This window comes from Trachemys scripta, chromosome 10 (assembly GCF_013100865.1).
Source record: "Trachemys scripta elegans isolate TJP31775 chromosome 10, CAS_Tse_1.0, whole genome shotgun sequence".
NCBI classification, from domain to species: Eukaryota; Metazoa; Chordata; order Testudines; family Emydidae; genus Trachemys; species Trachemys scripta.
Genome location: NC_048307.1, coordinates 364706 through 379445, shown reverse-complemented (window position 1 = coordinate 379445; position 14740 = coordinate 364706). Strand labels below are relative to the sequence as shown.

The window sequence follows — 14740 nt, the reverse complement described above, 5'->3', positions numbered from 1 at the left end:
ATAATTTAACTCTATAAGGTATGAATTCCAGTGTTGGTGGTGGAGAGTGTCATGCATGAGGGATAAAGAGGTGTGTTGATAAAAATGCTGATAATTAATAAACCAAAATTTCATTTGGCAAGCTTTAAATGGGACTCTAGTCATCAATCTCTCTCATCTCTTAGACAATTTAAAGTGACGTATATAAATATTGGAGACAAGGTGGGTGAAGTAGTATCTTGTATTGGACTAACTTCTATTGGTGGAAGCGACAAGCTTACACAGAGCTCTTCTTCAGGTCAAAATGTTTCTCTAATATCCTCGGACCAACATGGCTACAACACCATTGCATATAAAAGAAATAGAGCATTTAAACTAAGTAAAGGTTATTATAAAACTAAACTTGATGGTTTGAGTCTGTTGGCCAGAGCAAAGCTAGGAGATGTGTGAACTCTTGTAAGAAATGAATGAAACTGTTTTGAATGGTGAGTAGCAGGCATACTAATTATTTCAGGAAAAATTGGATGATTCCAATGATGAGTTGAAAGGGTTATTGTTTTATGCTTGAGCTGTCAGTTGCCTTTTTGGAAGTCTGAAGGGAAACTTTCACTGATGCTTCTCTCACCCAGAGTGGTAATGTGGTTGTGGGGTGGGTGGGTGTGTGTGTGTGTGTGTAATGCTGTCCTCTGGCAAAAAGACACAAACACACATGCAAGAGCGCAAGTATAACTGCTTGAAAAGGTACTTTTTTTTTTTAATTTAGTTTTTATTTTTTTTAAAGTTCCACTTACTTCAGTGCAGCTGCTCAGTTGAGTAAAGTTACGTAAGTGTTTGCAGGGTCTGGCCCTAATTACAGAGTAGGATCAAAAGACTTAAGCACAGAGAAGGAATGAAGAAGTAGTAAGGGACAGGAGGAAGACAATAAGATTATGTGTTTACATGGAAGGTTAACATTCATGGCTTGGTAACCAGGGCTTTTTGGGTTTAGTTACTGGTAAAGCGTGTATACCAGCTCAATAACTACTAGGTGGTGGTTAGAAACTACTTATTGAAGTATTGGTATCATAACTTCTGTGTGAAGAATGCAACAAAATGTATAACTAAAAGCCACCAAGTTATATTTAAATTCTGTTATATTTCAGTCCAGTTTTGTTGGTTCTTTGGAATAAAAAGACAGTGGATTTTTTTCATCTTTATAGTTGCTTGTTAAGTAAATACCTGGATGTATCAACCTTGCTTTCAAATTTAATTTCTGAAATGAATTGAAAAATATAGACTCTCCAAGGCTTTCAGACCAGTGTGTCATGATATCACTACAGGGCAGAGTTAGTTTCTGCTAAAGGACAAACTGTCAGCCGCAAAGAATGAGTTGGGTCTAAAAGACAATTCATCCTTTACATTTTTATTTTTTAAGTCTTCACAAGATTTCAGTGAATCCTTAACTATGTGGGAAATTTGAAGAGTCTGACGGCTCAGTTAAGGTTGTTTGGGCAGGATTGCAAAGATTGTTTTTGGCACTTTGGGCAAAATCAAACTTTTTTTAAAAAGGAAAAAGTAGGAGGGGAGGAAAAGAGAAAAACTGAAGCAAATTTGCTCGCAAATATAAACTCTGTCTTGGTGTCACTGGCAGATCTTAAATTCTCTTAATCAGCCCATTCACACTTAGCTCTGTGTCTGTGTATTGGGACTAGAGGTGAAGAATAATCTTCCCTTAAAGTATGATTTGTATAAAATGAATGCGGATAGAATATCTGCATCTTCATTCCTTTTATATACATCTTTGTATTAAAGTACCAATTCATTGGGCCACACTTCCAGTAGCTCTGTCCCAGCCTATACTTATTCTCAGTCTCCTACACACCACCCCCACTTCCTATGCTCTACACTAGTTTGTTTTGACTGCTTCCTTTGCTCATTCCTGGCTCCGGCTTCCTTCCGTGCAGCCCTCTACACTTCAGATAGTCTCTTGATAAATATTTACACTCCTGAAGACCCACCAGTTCTGTGAAGCATTGCAGATCTGTTTTTGTTGTGTACAGCAGTGTATTGTACCTTCTTGTAAGTTTATACTATAGTCCTTCAGGGAAAGGACTCTGCTATATGGCATACTTACACTTTGTACATTGTCATTCATTTATGCTGCTTAGCCCCTCCGATTATACATTTAGCTAAATGACTATGTTGACCCCTCTCTTTTCAGTATGATGCTGTTCCAATCCAGTCGAGTGTGGTTATATGTTCCTGCCCATCCCCATCAATGGTGAGGAACCAGACAGATTCCAGCACTCCATCTGTCATTACCACCTGTGGCAGCAGAAAGGGGTCTAACATGGAGGGAACTGCAGCTGAATCAAGGTCAAGTTCAAACTCCCTACAGCAACATTCAGGACAACAGCCTCCAGAGCCTCGAAAAAAACGACGTGAGAATTTCAAATTTGGGAAGATTCTGGGTGAAGGATCTTTCTCAACAGTGAGTAATACAGCTATTTTTCAGCTCCTTGCTATATTGGTTCAACAAAAACATAACCATAGAGTCATAGAAAGAAAGGGGTGGAAGGGACCTCAAGAGGTCATCTAGTCCACCCCCCACACTGAGGCAGGACCAACTATACTTAGACCATCCCCAACAGGTGTTTGTCTAACCTCTTCTTAAAAACATGAGTGAGATTCTACCACCAACTCTGGTAACATATTCCACTACTTATAGTTAGTTTAGATATTGGGAAATACTTTCTAATTGTCCCTTGCTGCAGATGACACTGATTATTTATTTCTTGTCCTACCATCATGGACATGGAGAACAGTTGATCACTTTTCTCTTTATAACCACCCTTAACCTATTTGAAGACTGCTATCAGGTCCCTCACAACTCTTCTTTTCTCAAGATTCAAACATACAGTGTTTTTTTTGTTTTTTTTTTTTTAAACTTTCCACAAAGGTCAGGTTTTGTAAATCTCTTACCATTTTTGTTGCTCTCCTTGGCATGCTCTCCAGTTTGTCCACATCTTTCTTAAAACGTGGCATCCAAACCTGGACAGATTTCTCTAGCCGAGGCCTCACCATTCCCATGCAGAATGAGTGTTACTTCCCATGTCTTACATATAAAACTCATGTTAATACACCCCAGAATATTAGCTTTTTTTCACAACTGCTTCACATTATTGGCTTATGTTCCATTTGTGTTCTGCTATATACCCTCAGATCCTTTTCTGCAGTACTACTGGTTAGTCAGTTATTCCCCATTTTGTATTTATACATTTACTTTTTCCTTCTAAGGTGTAGTACTTCGTACTTGTCCTTACTGAGTTTCATCTTGTTGATTTCAGACCAATTCTCCAGTTTGTCAAGATCATTTTGAATTCTAATCCTGTTCTTTAAAGTCCTTATTATGACCCCTTCCTGCTTGGTGTCAGTCACAAATTTTATAAACTTACTCTCCTCTTCATTATCCAAGTCATCATTAAAAATGTTTAAGAGTACCGGACCCAGGACAGGCCCCTGCGGTGTCCCACTAGATATGTCCTCCCAGTTAGACAGTGAACCATTGATAACTTCTGAGTACACTTTTTTGACCAATTTTGCACCCATGTTACAGCAATTTTGACCACATTTCCCTGGTTTGCTTTTCAGACTATCATATGGGACTGTGGCAAAATCCCTACTAAAATCAAGGTATATCATGTCTACTGCTTCCTCCCCGTGCAGTAGACCAGTAACCCTATCAGAGGAAATTAGGTTGGTCTGGCATGATTTGTTCTTGGCAGATCATTGTTGGCTACTACCTATCTCCCTGTTATGCTCTTGGTGCTTACAAACTGATTATGCATCCGAAGAAGTGGGCTGTAGTCCACAAAAGCTTATGCTCTAATAAATTTGTTAGTCTCTAAAGTGCCACAAGTACTCCTGTTCTTTTTACAAACTGATTAATAATTTGTTCCAGTATCTTTCCAAATATTGAAGTTAGGCTGACTGGTCTATAATTCTCTGGTTCTCATCCCCTATTTAAAGATAGGTACTATGTTTGCCCTTCTTCATTGTTCTGGAACCGCATGTGTTCTCAAAGATAATTACTAATGGTTCTGAGATTTTCAGCTAGTTCCTTTTAGTATCCAAGAGTGAATTTTGTCAGATCCTGCCAACTTGAATACATCTAACTTAGCTAAATATTCTTTAACTTGTTCTTTTCCTAGTGGCTTGTTTTCTCTTCTCCCTTGTCAATAGTAATTGTATTAAGCAGCGGTTCACAACTGACTTTTTTAATGAAGACTAATGGATATTTTGTGTCAAACATCTAGTACAATAACTCTTCACTTAACGTTGTAGTTATGTTCCTGAAAAATGCGACTTTATGCGAAACAATGTTAAGCAAATCCCATTTCCCCATAAGAATTAATGTAAATAGAGGGGGTTAGGTTCCAGGGATTTTTTTTACAGCATAAGTTTTTTTTAAACAATTTTAAACAAACAGTTTAATATTGTACACAGCAATGAATGATTGTGAAGCTTGTTTGAGGTGGTGGAGTAAGAGGATGGAATATTTCCTAGGGAATGCCTTGCTGCTAAATGATGAACTAGCACTCAGCTGAGCCCTCAAGGGTTAATACGCTGTTGTCACACTCTACAAGGCAGCATGGACTGAGGCAGGAGGGAGGAAACGCAATAGATGCAGGCATTAGTTGCAAACACTTCCCTGCAAAAACTGAACATGATGATGAGGCCATGCTATCCAGCTGGAGTGCACCACTCCCTCCTCCTGACAGCACATGCACGGCTACACAGGTGCTGACTTTCCAAAGTGCTGGGGGGTGCATGCATATATGAGAGAGAGAGAGAGAGAGAGAGACATGCATTGCCCCTTTAAGTATGCTGACACCACTTCAAGTACGTTGTCCTTTTAAGGAGATCAGACAGGAAGCAACAACTCCCAGCCAGCTCCCTCCTTTCTGTCCCTCTTCTCCGCTTGTGGAGAGGGGGTACAGAGCCCGGGGGGGAGAAGGAGCAGGGGGACTTTCTGATATCAGCACCTCTCTCTCCCCCTCCCCCAGCAAGCAGGAAGCTCCTGGGAGCAGCTCCAAGGCAGAGGGCAGGGCAGGAGCAGCATGGCAGCGGGGGGAGGGACAGCTAAACTGCTGCTGGGCAGCTGCCAAGCACATACCTTATAGGGAATTTAGGGGAGCTGATGGGGGGAGGGGAGGCTGCTGGCCCCCCGATTCTAATCCCTGCAAGTAAGGGCTGCTCTTCCAGAGAATCCTGCAGGCAGTGGACAAAGCAGGCAGCTGCCAAACCATGTTATAAGGGAGCATTGCACATCTTTAAATGAGCTTGTTCCCTAATAGATCAGCAACGTAACAATGTTAACCAGGACAACGTTAAGTGAGGAGTTACTGTATGACTTCCTCGATCAGGACTCTCTTTATGCATTAGTAACGATAATGAGTAACATTTTGTTCTTTGATTTTTTTTTTTTCTTTCCTTTTATATTTGAATAAAGATCACTTCTGACAGTATTTAAGCATATTGCTCAGTAACTCAATTATTGCAGAAGCCTAGTACTGGCTGTTACAATGGAAATAGTTTGACAGCCTATTTACTTACATTCTTATACTGCATCCATCGCTGCCTTCGACATTCTGGTCAGGCCACAAGTGCAGACCAATAGATGTTCACATGCTCATAATTTCAGTTTTGTGAGACTGAAGCAACACATTGTCCATTTTTGGTTCTTATAAAGTTACTTCCCTTTAGTTCCTACAGAAACTCCTTGGGTGAGCTTTGAAACTTCAAATTTGGCATATAAATAGTCATTGAGAAATTTATCCTCAACCAAGTTTGGAAAAAAACAATGGTTGAATAATTGAGTGTTAACGAGGGCCAGTTTTCAGTGTGCAGTAGAAAAGGTCATTAAGTTTACACTTCAAGATATGGTGTTTATGCATGCTGATCCACTTTGTGCATCCACCCTTCAGTTCACATAAAAAGCACCCTTCTGCCTTAAATACTTGAATTTTAAGTTTTCAGAAGACATTATGTCCCAATGTGTGTGTTTAGTGGCTTAAGCGCTTATGGTGCCATAAGGTGGTGGAGTTTCTCATGCTCTTTTAAATATTTAAGATTTACTTTAATCTGGTCTGAAGGATTTGAACTGAGTTAGAGGTTTATGCCATTGTAAGAACTTAATGCACCTCAAAACATGATACCACTGTAAGGATTTCAATTAAAGGGGAAGAAATTTTGCAAAAAAAACAAACACCCCTCTTTCTGACCACATCTGATAATAAATATTGTAGCCTGAGGGCTACATGTTTTAAAGATTGTTATATATTTGAAATTTTTTTTATAAATGCATAATTTTTAAACCTTGACTGTTTCTAATCTGACTTCTCATCTGCTTCTGTCAACTTCAGACCTCTTACACTCAGATAATAGAAAAGTGAACATCCCTCCTACAGTTTTTATTGAGAAGTAAACTTTCAACAAAATGCCCACTTCTGGAGCAGTGTAACTCTGTTTACATAAACCTATTCAGGGGGTGTAAAACCGTTAGCCTTAAAGTATAATACTTAATAGTACCTATTTGAAGTAAATTAAGATGTTGGAGTATTCTACTCTAATTTAAAAAAAATTGGCATATAAACAAGCATGGTATGACGATAGAAAATAATTTGGTGTAGATTATGTGAGAACTAAGTATAGATTTATATTCTTCCTAATGCATTGTTAGAAGCCGAATATGAAAACTAGTTACTGGAACATTCTAGATAATCTGATGTAGCTTAGGGTTACCATATTTTGAGTGTCCAAAAAGAGGACACTCCACGGGGCCCCAGCCCCGCCCACACCCCAACTCCACCCCTTCCCCAAAGTCTCCGCCCCCTCCCCTGCTTCCCACGAACACTTGATTCGCGGGAAGCCTGAAGCAGGTAAGGGGGGTGGGTGGAGGGAGGAGGCACGGCCCAGTCTGGCCCCCCCAGCGTCTCCAGCCTGGGTCGGCTCAGGCCCTGGGGTGCCGGCCCCGGGCTAGTCCCCACCCCAGCACCCCTGGCCCGCCCCAGCACTGACGGTCTGGCCCCCGGCCCAGCACCGACGGCCCCGCATCTCCCGATTTTCCCGGACATGTCTGGCTTTTTGGGATTTCCCCCCGGACGGGGATTTGAGGCCCAAAAAGCCGGACATGTCTGGGAAAATCCGGACGTATGGTAACCCTAATGTAGCAGAGACCTTCTTGCTTGTATTCAGGCAAGGAGACACTGTGCATTCAGCTGTTGTGTTTTGTGTGTATCTGATCAAAACTCCCCTATTATGAAACTACTTATTCCATACAGACTGTAAATTCACTTGCATTCCACTAACACATTCCTTCTGAAACTTTTTTTCTTTTAAAAAATTTGAAACCATTGTCTTGAAAGCCTCTTCTCCTCCCAACCCCCTCACCCCCTTCACCACTGTGTTTGGAACTCTTCCACCCTTTTTCATCAGTGAACTGTTTTATTTTGTCAAATTGTAGGCTACATTGAAAGCCTTTCTGCTGCTTCTAACTCTTAATCTTCTGGATAAATTGATTAAAGTGCTCAAGGACACTATGCAGGACATGGAAACATACAATAGCAGTATTTTTATTTATTTATTTATTTTAGAGCATATAAAAAGAAAAATAACTTCAGGAAATAATTTTGCTAAATTTGCCTGAAACTCACAGCAGAGATGCATGTCTTCTTGTAGAAAGATCCTCAATGATTTAGTGTAGCATATTATGTTGTAACCCTTATGATTTCCTGAAGAGGAGAATAAAATCTAGTTTATTGATTAGCTGGTGGTGTTAGAGGCCCTCGTTCAGCAAAAGACTTAAGCGTGTACTAAACTTTAAATACATTGACTTCAATGGGACTTAAGAACATGCTTAATTGATTTGCTGATTTGATGATGTGGAATGTCTATGGCAAGGGGTTCATTAAACATCTATTGGCATAGGGATTGAGGTTAATACAAAATTCAAACTGTGACTGGGAATGAAGACCAAGGTGGCATCCTTGTATATCTTTTTAATGAACCAGTTACATTCTGGGTTTTTTCCCCCTAAACCAGGTTGTCTTGGCCCGAGAATTGGCAACTTCCAGAGAATATGCCAGTAAGTAATGATTCCTTCAAGTTAAATGTTTTAGGCATAACATTGAAATAGGTATCTTTAACTATAATCACTTTAAATTATTCTGTTATCTCCTTCCCCTCTAATGATGGAAGAGTGGGAGCAACTATTAATCAGGGACGTTTGGCATTTTTTAGAGTGTCAATGTTATCTAACCAATCAGTTTGCAAAATTACTTAGTTTACAACGTGCCTTGTTTGGGCTCAAGTCCTCTGCATTTTCATTGTTCTTCTTCGTCTTCAAGTTAAAATTCTAGAAAAACGTCATATCATAAAAGAAAATAAGGTCCCCTATGTGACCAGAGAGAGAGATGTAATGTCCCATCTGGATCACCCTTTCTTTGTGAAACTCTACTTCACATTTCAGGATGATGAAAAGCTGTGTATCCTTTTTGAATTAAATATTTATTACGAAGTGTTTGAAAGTAGCAAGTGAATTATTTCATTAAAACCTATAGATCTTTACTGGAATAAGAAAAACATGGAAAGAAACTGAGCAGCATTTTCTTTGGGGTGATAAACTCTTTAGCATCTAATCATTATTGAAATAGCTACTTGAATTCTTGAGTAGATATTAAACCACAAATATGTCAAGTATTTTCAAACAGGAGGTCTCAAGTTTATGTAACACTATTTATACATGCCAGTTTAAATAGACATAGTAATATAACCTACACCCAAAATTTCATGTCCCTTTAAATGATCATCATATGGCAGAAACCATATATTTTAAAATATTTTTAAGCCAGTAGTGTTTTTCCAAGAAACTATTTTTCTAGTCACTTTTTTTATATAGGAGCTACCATATTGTGTTCTGCTGCAAAACTACCAAGAGGCAGAACAGAAATAACAAACCTAGGGTTGCCAACTTCCTATTGGCTGAAAACCGGACTCTGAGGTCCCACTCCCTGCTCTACCTCTTTCCCCCCCCAGGTCTTGTCCCATCCCCTACTCTGCCTCTTCTCCCAAGGCCCCGCAATCTCCCTCTCCTGGCTGGATCATCTCCACCTCACTCCCCTGACCAGGGCCAGGACAGGACAGAGACAGGAGCTGCTGCAATCGGATGTGAAGTCTGCCTGCAGATAGGAGGCAGCCCTGGCTGTGCAGGGGCAGGTGTGAGTTGATGACACTCCTCCCCGACGTTAACTGGACTTTTGGTGTCTGGTCAGTATATCTGACTAGACACTGCCCAGTGTTCTTTTCAACCTGACTTTCCTGTTGAAAACCGGGCACCTGGCAACGCTATCCTGAACTCTACTAACATCCATTAATACTATAATATAAATTAAAAAATTAAACTGACTATATCTGTACTTTATAAGAGATGAACAGGGAAAACTCAGTATTAACCGTATTAGCAGTGTCAAAATTAATAGGAGAAAAGATTGTGTTTAAGTTGATTTATTTAAAATTTGTTTTCTTATAATATTTTGCTTTTGATACAGGCGGTAAAACAAAAACTGAATTTTAAAAAAAGGCTTGGCCATGTTCCTTTCTTATATTCAGTAATTTGTGTCCATTAAATCATCAGAGTTGTTAAGCTTCTCTCATCTAAAATGGCATGTAGAGTAATCTGAATAATGGGGCTAAGGCATTGAAGAGGTTCTGCTTGGGCCTTTTAGTAGCAGTTCTTAGAATTACTGTGCAAGAGACCTGACTGGTCATTGGTTACAGTGTGAAGAGCAGATCCTCTGTGTCCCAACAGGAACGTGTAGTCTTTATTCCCCATGGCATCTCTCTCCAACCATTCTTAAAGGTTTGTTTATTTCAAGTTAATTTTATGTTGGTAAGTATTCTCTCTTCAGAGGGCTGGAGTCTGAGGTCCCCTTTTTATTCATAGAATAGTTACAATACCAGGCTATGGCAAACTTCCTTCTGAGCTTTCTGCTCTGTAGTGGTGCTTTCTAGGGATGAAAGGATAGATCTAGTCTCCTTCCAGGGCTCATTTTATCCTTCATGATATACTTACTGAGGCTACCAACAGTAGGCAGGATGTACTAGTCTCTTTTTGTAATGTGGACACCTGCTCACTACAAACTGGACTGAAACCAGTGCATTTTGTATAACTCTCCAAATGGCAGTCAGATGGTATGACCCTTAGGGCAAATTTTCAGCCTGGCCATAACTGGGTCTCTATTTTTTGCAGGAGCTAATAGCTATAGGTAAAGTTTTAATAAATTATTTAAATGATTTAGACATGTAATTAACCATGTCTCAAAACAGAGGATTTAAGCATCTAGAGTACCATATAAAAATGGAGAGCAGTGTCAAAAAATGTTGGCTTGGATTAGGACTAAGACAGTTTTGGAATTAGGCTTTCTATTCCTTCCATAGTTCTCATTCAATCTTATTTTTATTTTAGTCCTCAAAATAAGTTTGAGTTTGATGTTTTAAAATGTTGTAATGATGATCCTTAACTTGATATTCAGATTTTGGACTTAGCTATGCCAAAAATGGAGAGCTTCTAAAATACATTCGCAAAATTGGCTCATTTGATGAGACCTGTACCAGGTTTTATACTGCTGAAATTGTATCAGCATTAGAGTACTTGCATGGAAAGGGAATAATTCACAGGTAAGGTACTTAATTGGGACCAACACATTTGCAATGGTATGTAATAAGAGTAGTGTTTTTTGTTTTTTTTGTTTTTTTTAAGGCTCACTTGTGATATAGTTTAAATATGACTAAATAGTGTGGTGTTTTACAAAAACTACATAACATATATATTTTTTTGTGTGTGTGAGTATAAGTGTTCCCCTGCTGTATTATGAATCAAAATCAAACTAGTGCTTGTGAATAGAGCCCTGTAGCGGGACTGAGATTCTGTGGGTCCTGCAGGACCTGCTGCCATAATAGCAGGAGTGGGTAAAATGTACTTTATTGCAGGGAGGATTGGGTGGGCAAAAAAAACATATTGTGGCAATTTGCGGGAAAACACTAAATCTGTTGTCATTTTGTCATAAATAGAATTTCAGCAATGTAAAGCAAGTTTTTCTTTTTTTAAATAAAGTTTATAATACTTAAATTTAAGCAAGGGATCGAAAGAGGTTTGATTTCCATAACAGGAGTTAAAGTATTTTTTTACATGGTTTAAGCAAAATTAGTTTTATTCCTTTAGTGGTAAAAAATTGTCTGAATTCCATATTTTTTATATAATATATATGAGAGAGAGAGACAGAGAACACATGGGGGAATCTCTGTCTTGTGGGATCGAAGGTTTGTGTGGGTGGGAGTGGGATACAAATACAAGAAACAATGTGGGAATGGGAGTGGATATTGCAGGGTGGGAGCGGGATTTAAGAAACAGTCGTGAGCAGGGCTCTACTTGTGAATTACAGTGTGTAGGAGACTATATAAACAAAAATAAAACTGACATTAGTCCAGGTTTTACCTTTTGCATTTCTACTCAGCTTGGACAAAGAGCAGAAATGGTGTGGGTAGGGTATGTCTACACAGCAACTGGACATCCACGACTGGCCTGTGCCAGTCAACTCAGGTTTGCAGGGTTCGGGCTGTGGGGCTGTTTCATTGCTGTGTAGACTTCTAGGCTCGAGCTGGAGCCCGAGCTTGGGGGACACAGACAGAGAGAGAGAGACAGACACAGAGCAAGACACCCCCACAGGGTTCTAGTGCCCGGGCTCCACCTCGAGCCCAGAAGTCTACACTGCAATGAGGCAGCCTTGCAGCCTGAGTCAGCTGGCATAGGCCAGCCGTTGGGTTTTCTTCGCTGTGTAGCCATACCCTTAAAGTCTAGTTTAGATCATCTAAAATGGTGATGACAACACAGCTAAGGGTGCAGTTAATATTTATCTTGAGTCCCTTTTTAAAACTAATTTTGCTTGTTATAGGAAAATGTTGAACCTTTCTAAAAGCTTTTAATTGGGTCTCTAAAGAGCCCCAAGAGAAGAATTACAATCTTGTTGTTTGGATGAGAATATTCTGTCGTGTACAAAATTGGTTTGCTAACTATAAATAGATTGCACCCCTATTTGACACAATAGCCAAATGGGCAGGGGCGGTTGGGAGTGGAGATTGTACCATAGAATCTAAAGTTGGTCATCTATTCCAAAGGTTCCCAAATGGTGGTTCCTGGAACACTTGCTCAGGGTCTCTGGAGAGATGTCTGATCATGTGATGCTGGCTCTTCTTGTTTCCAGTTATGTTAAAAAAAACTAAAAATACATTTTCTAATATTTTTGCATAGAAACAGTTGTGAATGGGAAGAGGGAGGAAATTGGTCCATGCATTCTGACAGAGAGAAGATGTCCATGAAACACTAGGGTAGAATAAATACTATAAAAGAGTTCAGGAGTTCGGTTTCCCTGCCAGTAATGTATGGGAGATTCCACAAAGGTCAAAAAACAATGCTATTTAATATCTTAATTACTTATAGGGAAGAGGGGCACTGTTTCCTGTATTGTTTTCTTTGTCTTTTATGTAATCACAAGAGTTTTTAAAATGTGTATAAATGTAACTTTATTTACGTATTTCTTTTAGTAGGGCTTTATTAGAAATCTGGCATTGTAGGAAAATTGCTTGTAGATGTCTTAAGTTTAGAATGTTATGAAAGTAGTTATGGGCAGCTCAGTACTGGGTGGTGAGATCAAGTTTCTGCTGATATCACAGTCATTGTACAGTTGATTTATTTAGGAAACCATATTCTATTAAAATGCTTAGAACTCTCTTGGGATTTTCTTGAACCCTAAGAAATATGACAGCAGATAACCAGACATCTTAAAGTGGTTCTACTTTGAAAAGTAACTCTGTAGAAATGGCACCTTCTGTTCTTCGAGCTTTTGTCCACATGGGTTCCACTGTAGGTGTCCGCACCCCTTGAGTGAGAGTCTGGAATCTTTTAACCCAGCAGTGACAATAGAAGTCTGTGCCCCACCCTGAGTATATAAAGGACAGAACAGCCCCAAGTACCACTCGGTTTCCTTCTCCCTGCCAAGGCAGTGAGTTGGAGCAACATAGAGTCCTTCTGCTTCTCCGTACATCACAGATATTAGTAGTTTTATAGGTAGTTAGGATTATTCTTAGTAGTTCTAAAAGTTCAAGTTGTTAGAGCCCATTGGCCAAAAGAACCCCTCCCCCCCACAAAACACACACAAAAATAACTTTTTTGTTTTTCCCTTGATACCATGATTCACACATGGCTGAGTCTTGGTCCCCGGGTTTTAAAATCTGCCTAGCTTGTGACTCACCCATGCCTGCAAGCGATGCTCATGCAAAATGTTTATTCTGCTTGAGGGAGTCTCACATAACTGACAAATATGCATTTTGCATGTCATTTTCAAAGCATACTCAAAGAGCTTATGATGCCTGTCTGAAAGTTTTCTTCACAGAGAAATCTAGAAGGAACATATCAGACTCTGAAGTTCCTTCTCTAGAGAATGCTATTCCATTAAAGCCATTGTCTATCAGTTCCCTGGCTACCAGGGAAACCACTCTAGGTGTTAACTGGTCTTCTGCATCCAAGGCTATGCCTTACCCCCATGCTTAGCATACACTGAAGCAATTACTGGGTAAGTTAACTGGTGATAGCCTAACCCAGAATATCATGACCACATTATAATGTTGTCCTCACCTGCATCCATACTGGTACTGTATCTGGCTGCGCCAGGCAATAAAGCTGTCTGAGTACTTATCCTAAGATTTATAGCACCACAATTTACTGTGCCTCTGTTTGCATTCACAGATGTTGTAAGACAACTTGTCTGCCCACTCTGATGGTTATACACTGGTACAAGGGCTTGTTAATGGGCATTGTTGTGTTGTATGAAACATTAGAGATGTGTAAAGCTAGAGAAATTGCCAGCAGGCGAACTGCAAGATGGATGCTGAGCAGAGGCAGATTGATAGTCTACTTCCAGTTGGGGGGTTTATGGGAAGGGATTGGAGGACCATTGTGTCCCAACTGTTGTGGCTGCTCAACTGCACTGCAGTTACCTCAAGATAACAATACACATTAAAACCTACCTCTTTGTCTGCTCTGTAGCTCAGGGAATGGTGGCTATTATGCTGTGTAGCACTGATAGAAGTGTGTGGCTGTGTGCACTTGAAGAGTGCTATGGGAAAAACTCACGGTTGAGTTCAAGTTAAGTCTTCAGTGAAGACAAGCCTCCAAAGACCTCATGCTGCTCTGAAACATTCTGGGCTTATCCTTTTTCCTTCTCAGGTCAGTCAGAAAAATCCCACCTGCTGAAGGCAGAGATACTTTGTGTTGGTCAAAGTCTCCAGCACCAACAAAGAAAAAAAAATCCAGATTATATTACACTGAGGCTTCCAAGTTGATTTCCTTCAAATCAAACTGGCACAGTATACCACCAGACCCTTCAAGGGTTTGTTTCTCTACCTCACAATCACACTAGCGATCTTCTACTGTCCCTATCAGCTCATTGTAACTATTGGCTGCAGAACCATCTATCACTGATTCCTCGGAACTGTGCTTCCAGCTGTGTCAGCCACTTCAGTACCAGCAAGCTTGGTGCTGATTACATTGGTACCAGTCCCTGTTGTTTTTCAAAAAGCAACAGAGGGTCCTGTGGCACCTTTGAGACTAACAGAAGTATTGGGAGCATAAGCTTTCGTGGGTAAGAACCTCACTTCTTCAGATGCA

General features: G+C 39.9%; 1 protein-coding gene across 2 annotated transcripts in view; it reads left to right on the top strand.

Moving 5' to 3' along the window:
• The first annotated feature begins 2171 nt into the window (after positions 1-2171).
• PDPK1 (3-phosphoinositide dependent protein kinase 1) overlaps positions 2172-14740 on the top strand; it is a 53361-nt gene continuing 40792 nt past the window's right edge. For both annotated transcript variants that reach the window (XM_034783102.1, XM_034783104.1), the window contains exons 1-4: positions 2172-2449; positions 8062-8104; positions 8367-8504; positions 10551-10695. In XM_034783102.1, the coding sequence (XP_034638993.1) occupies positions 2237-2449; positions 8062-8104; positions 8367-8504; positions 10551-10695 (539 nt within the window). In that variant the 5' untranslated portion in view covers positions 2172-2236. The remainder of the gene's footprint in view (positions 2450-8061; positions 8105-8366; positions 8505-10550; positions 10696-14740) is intronic.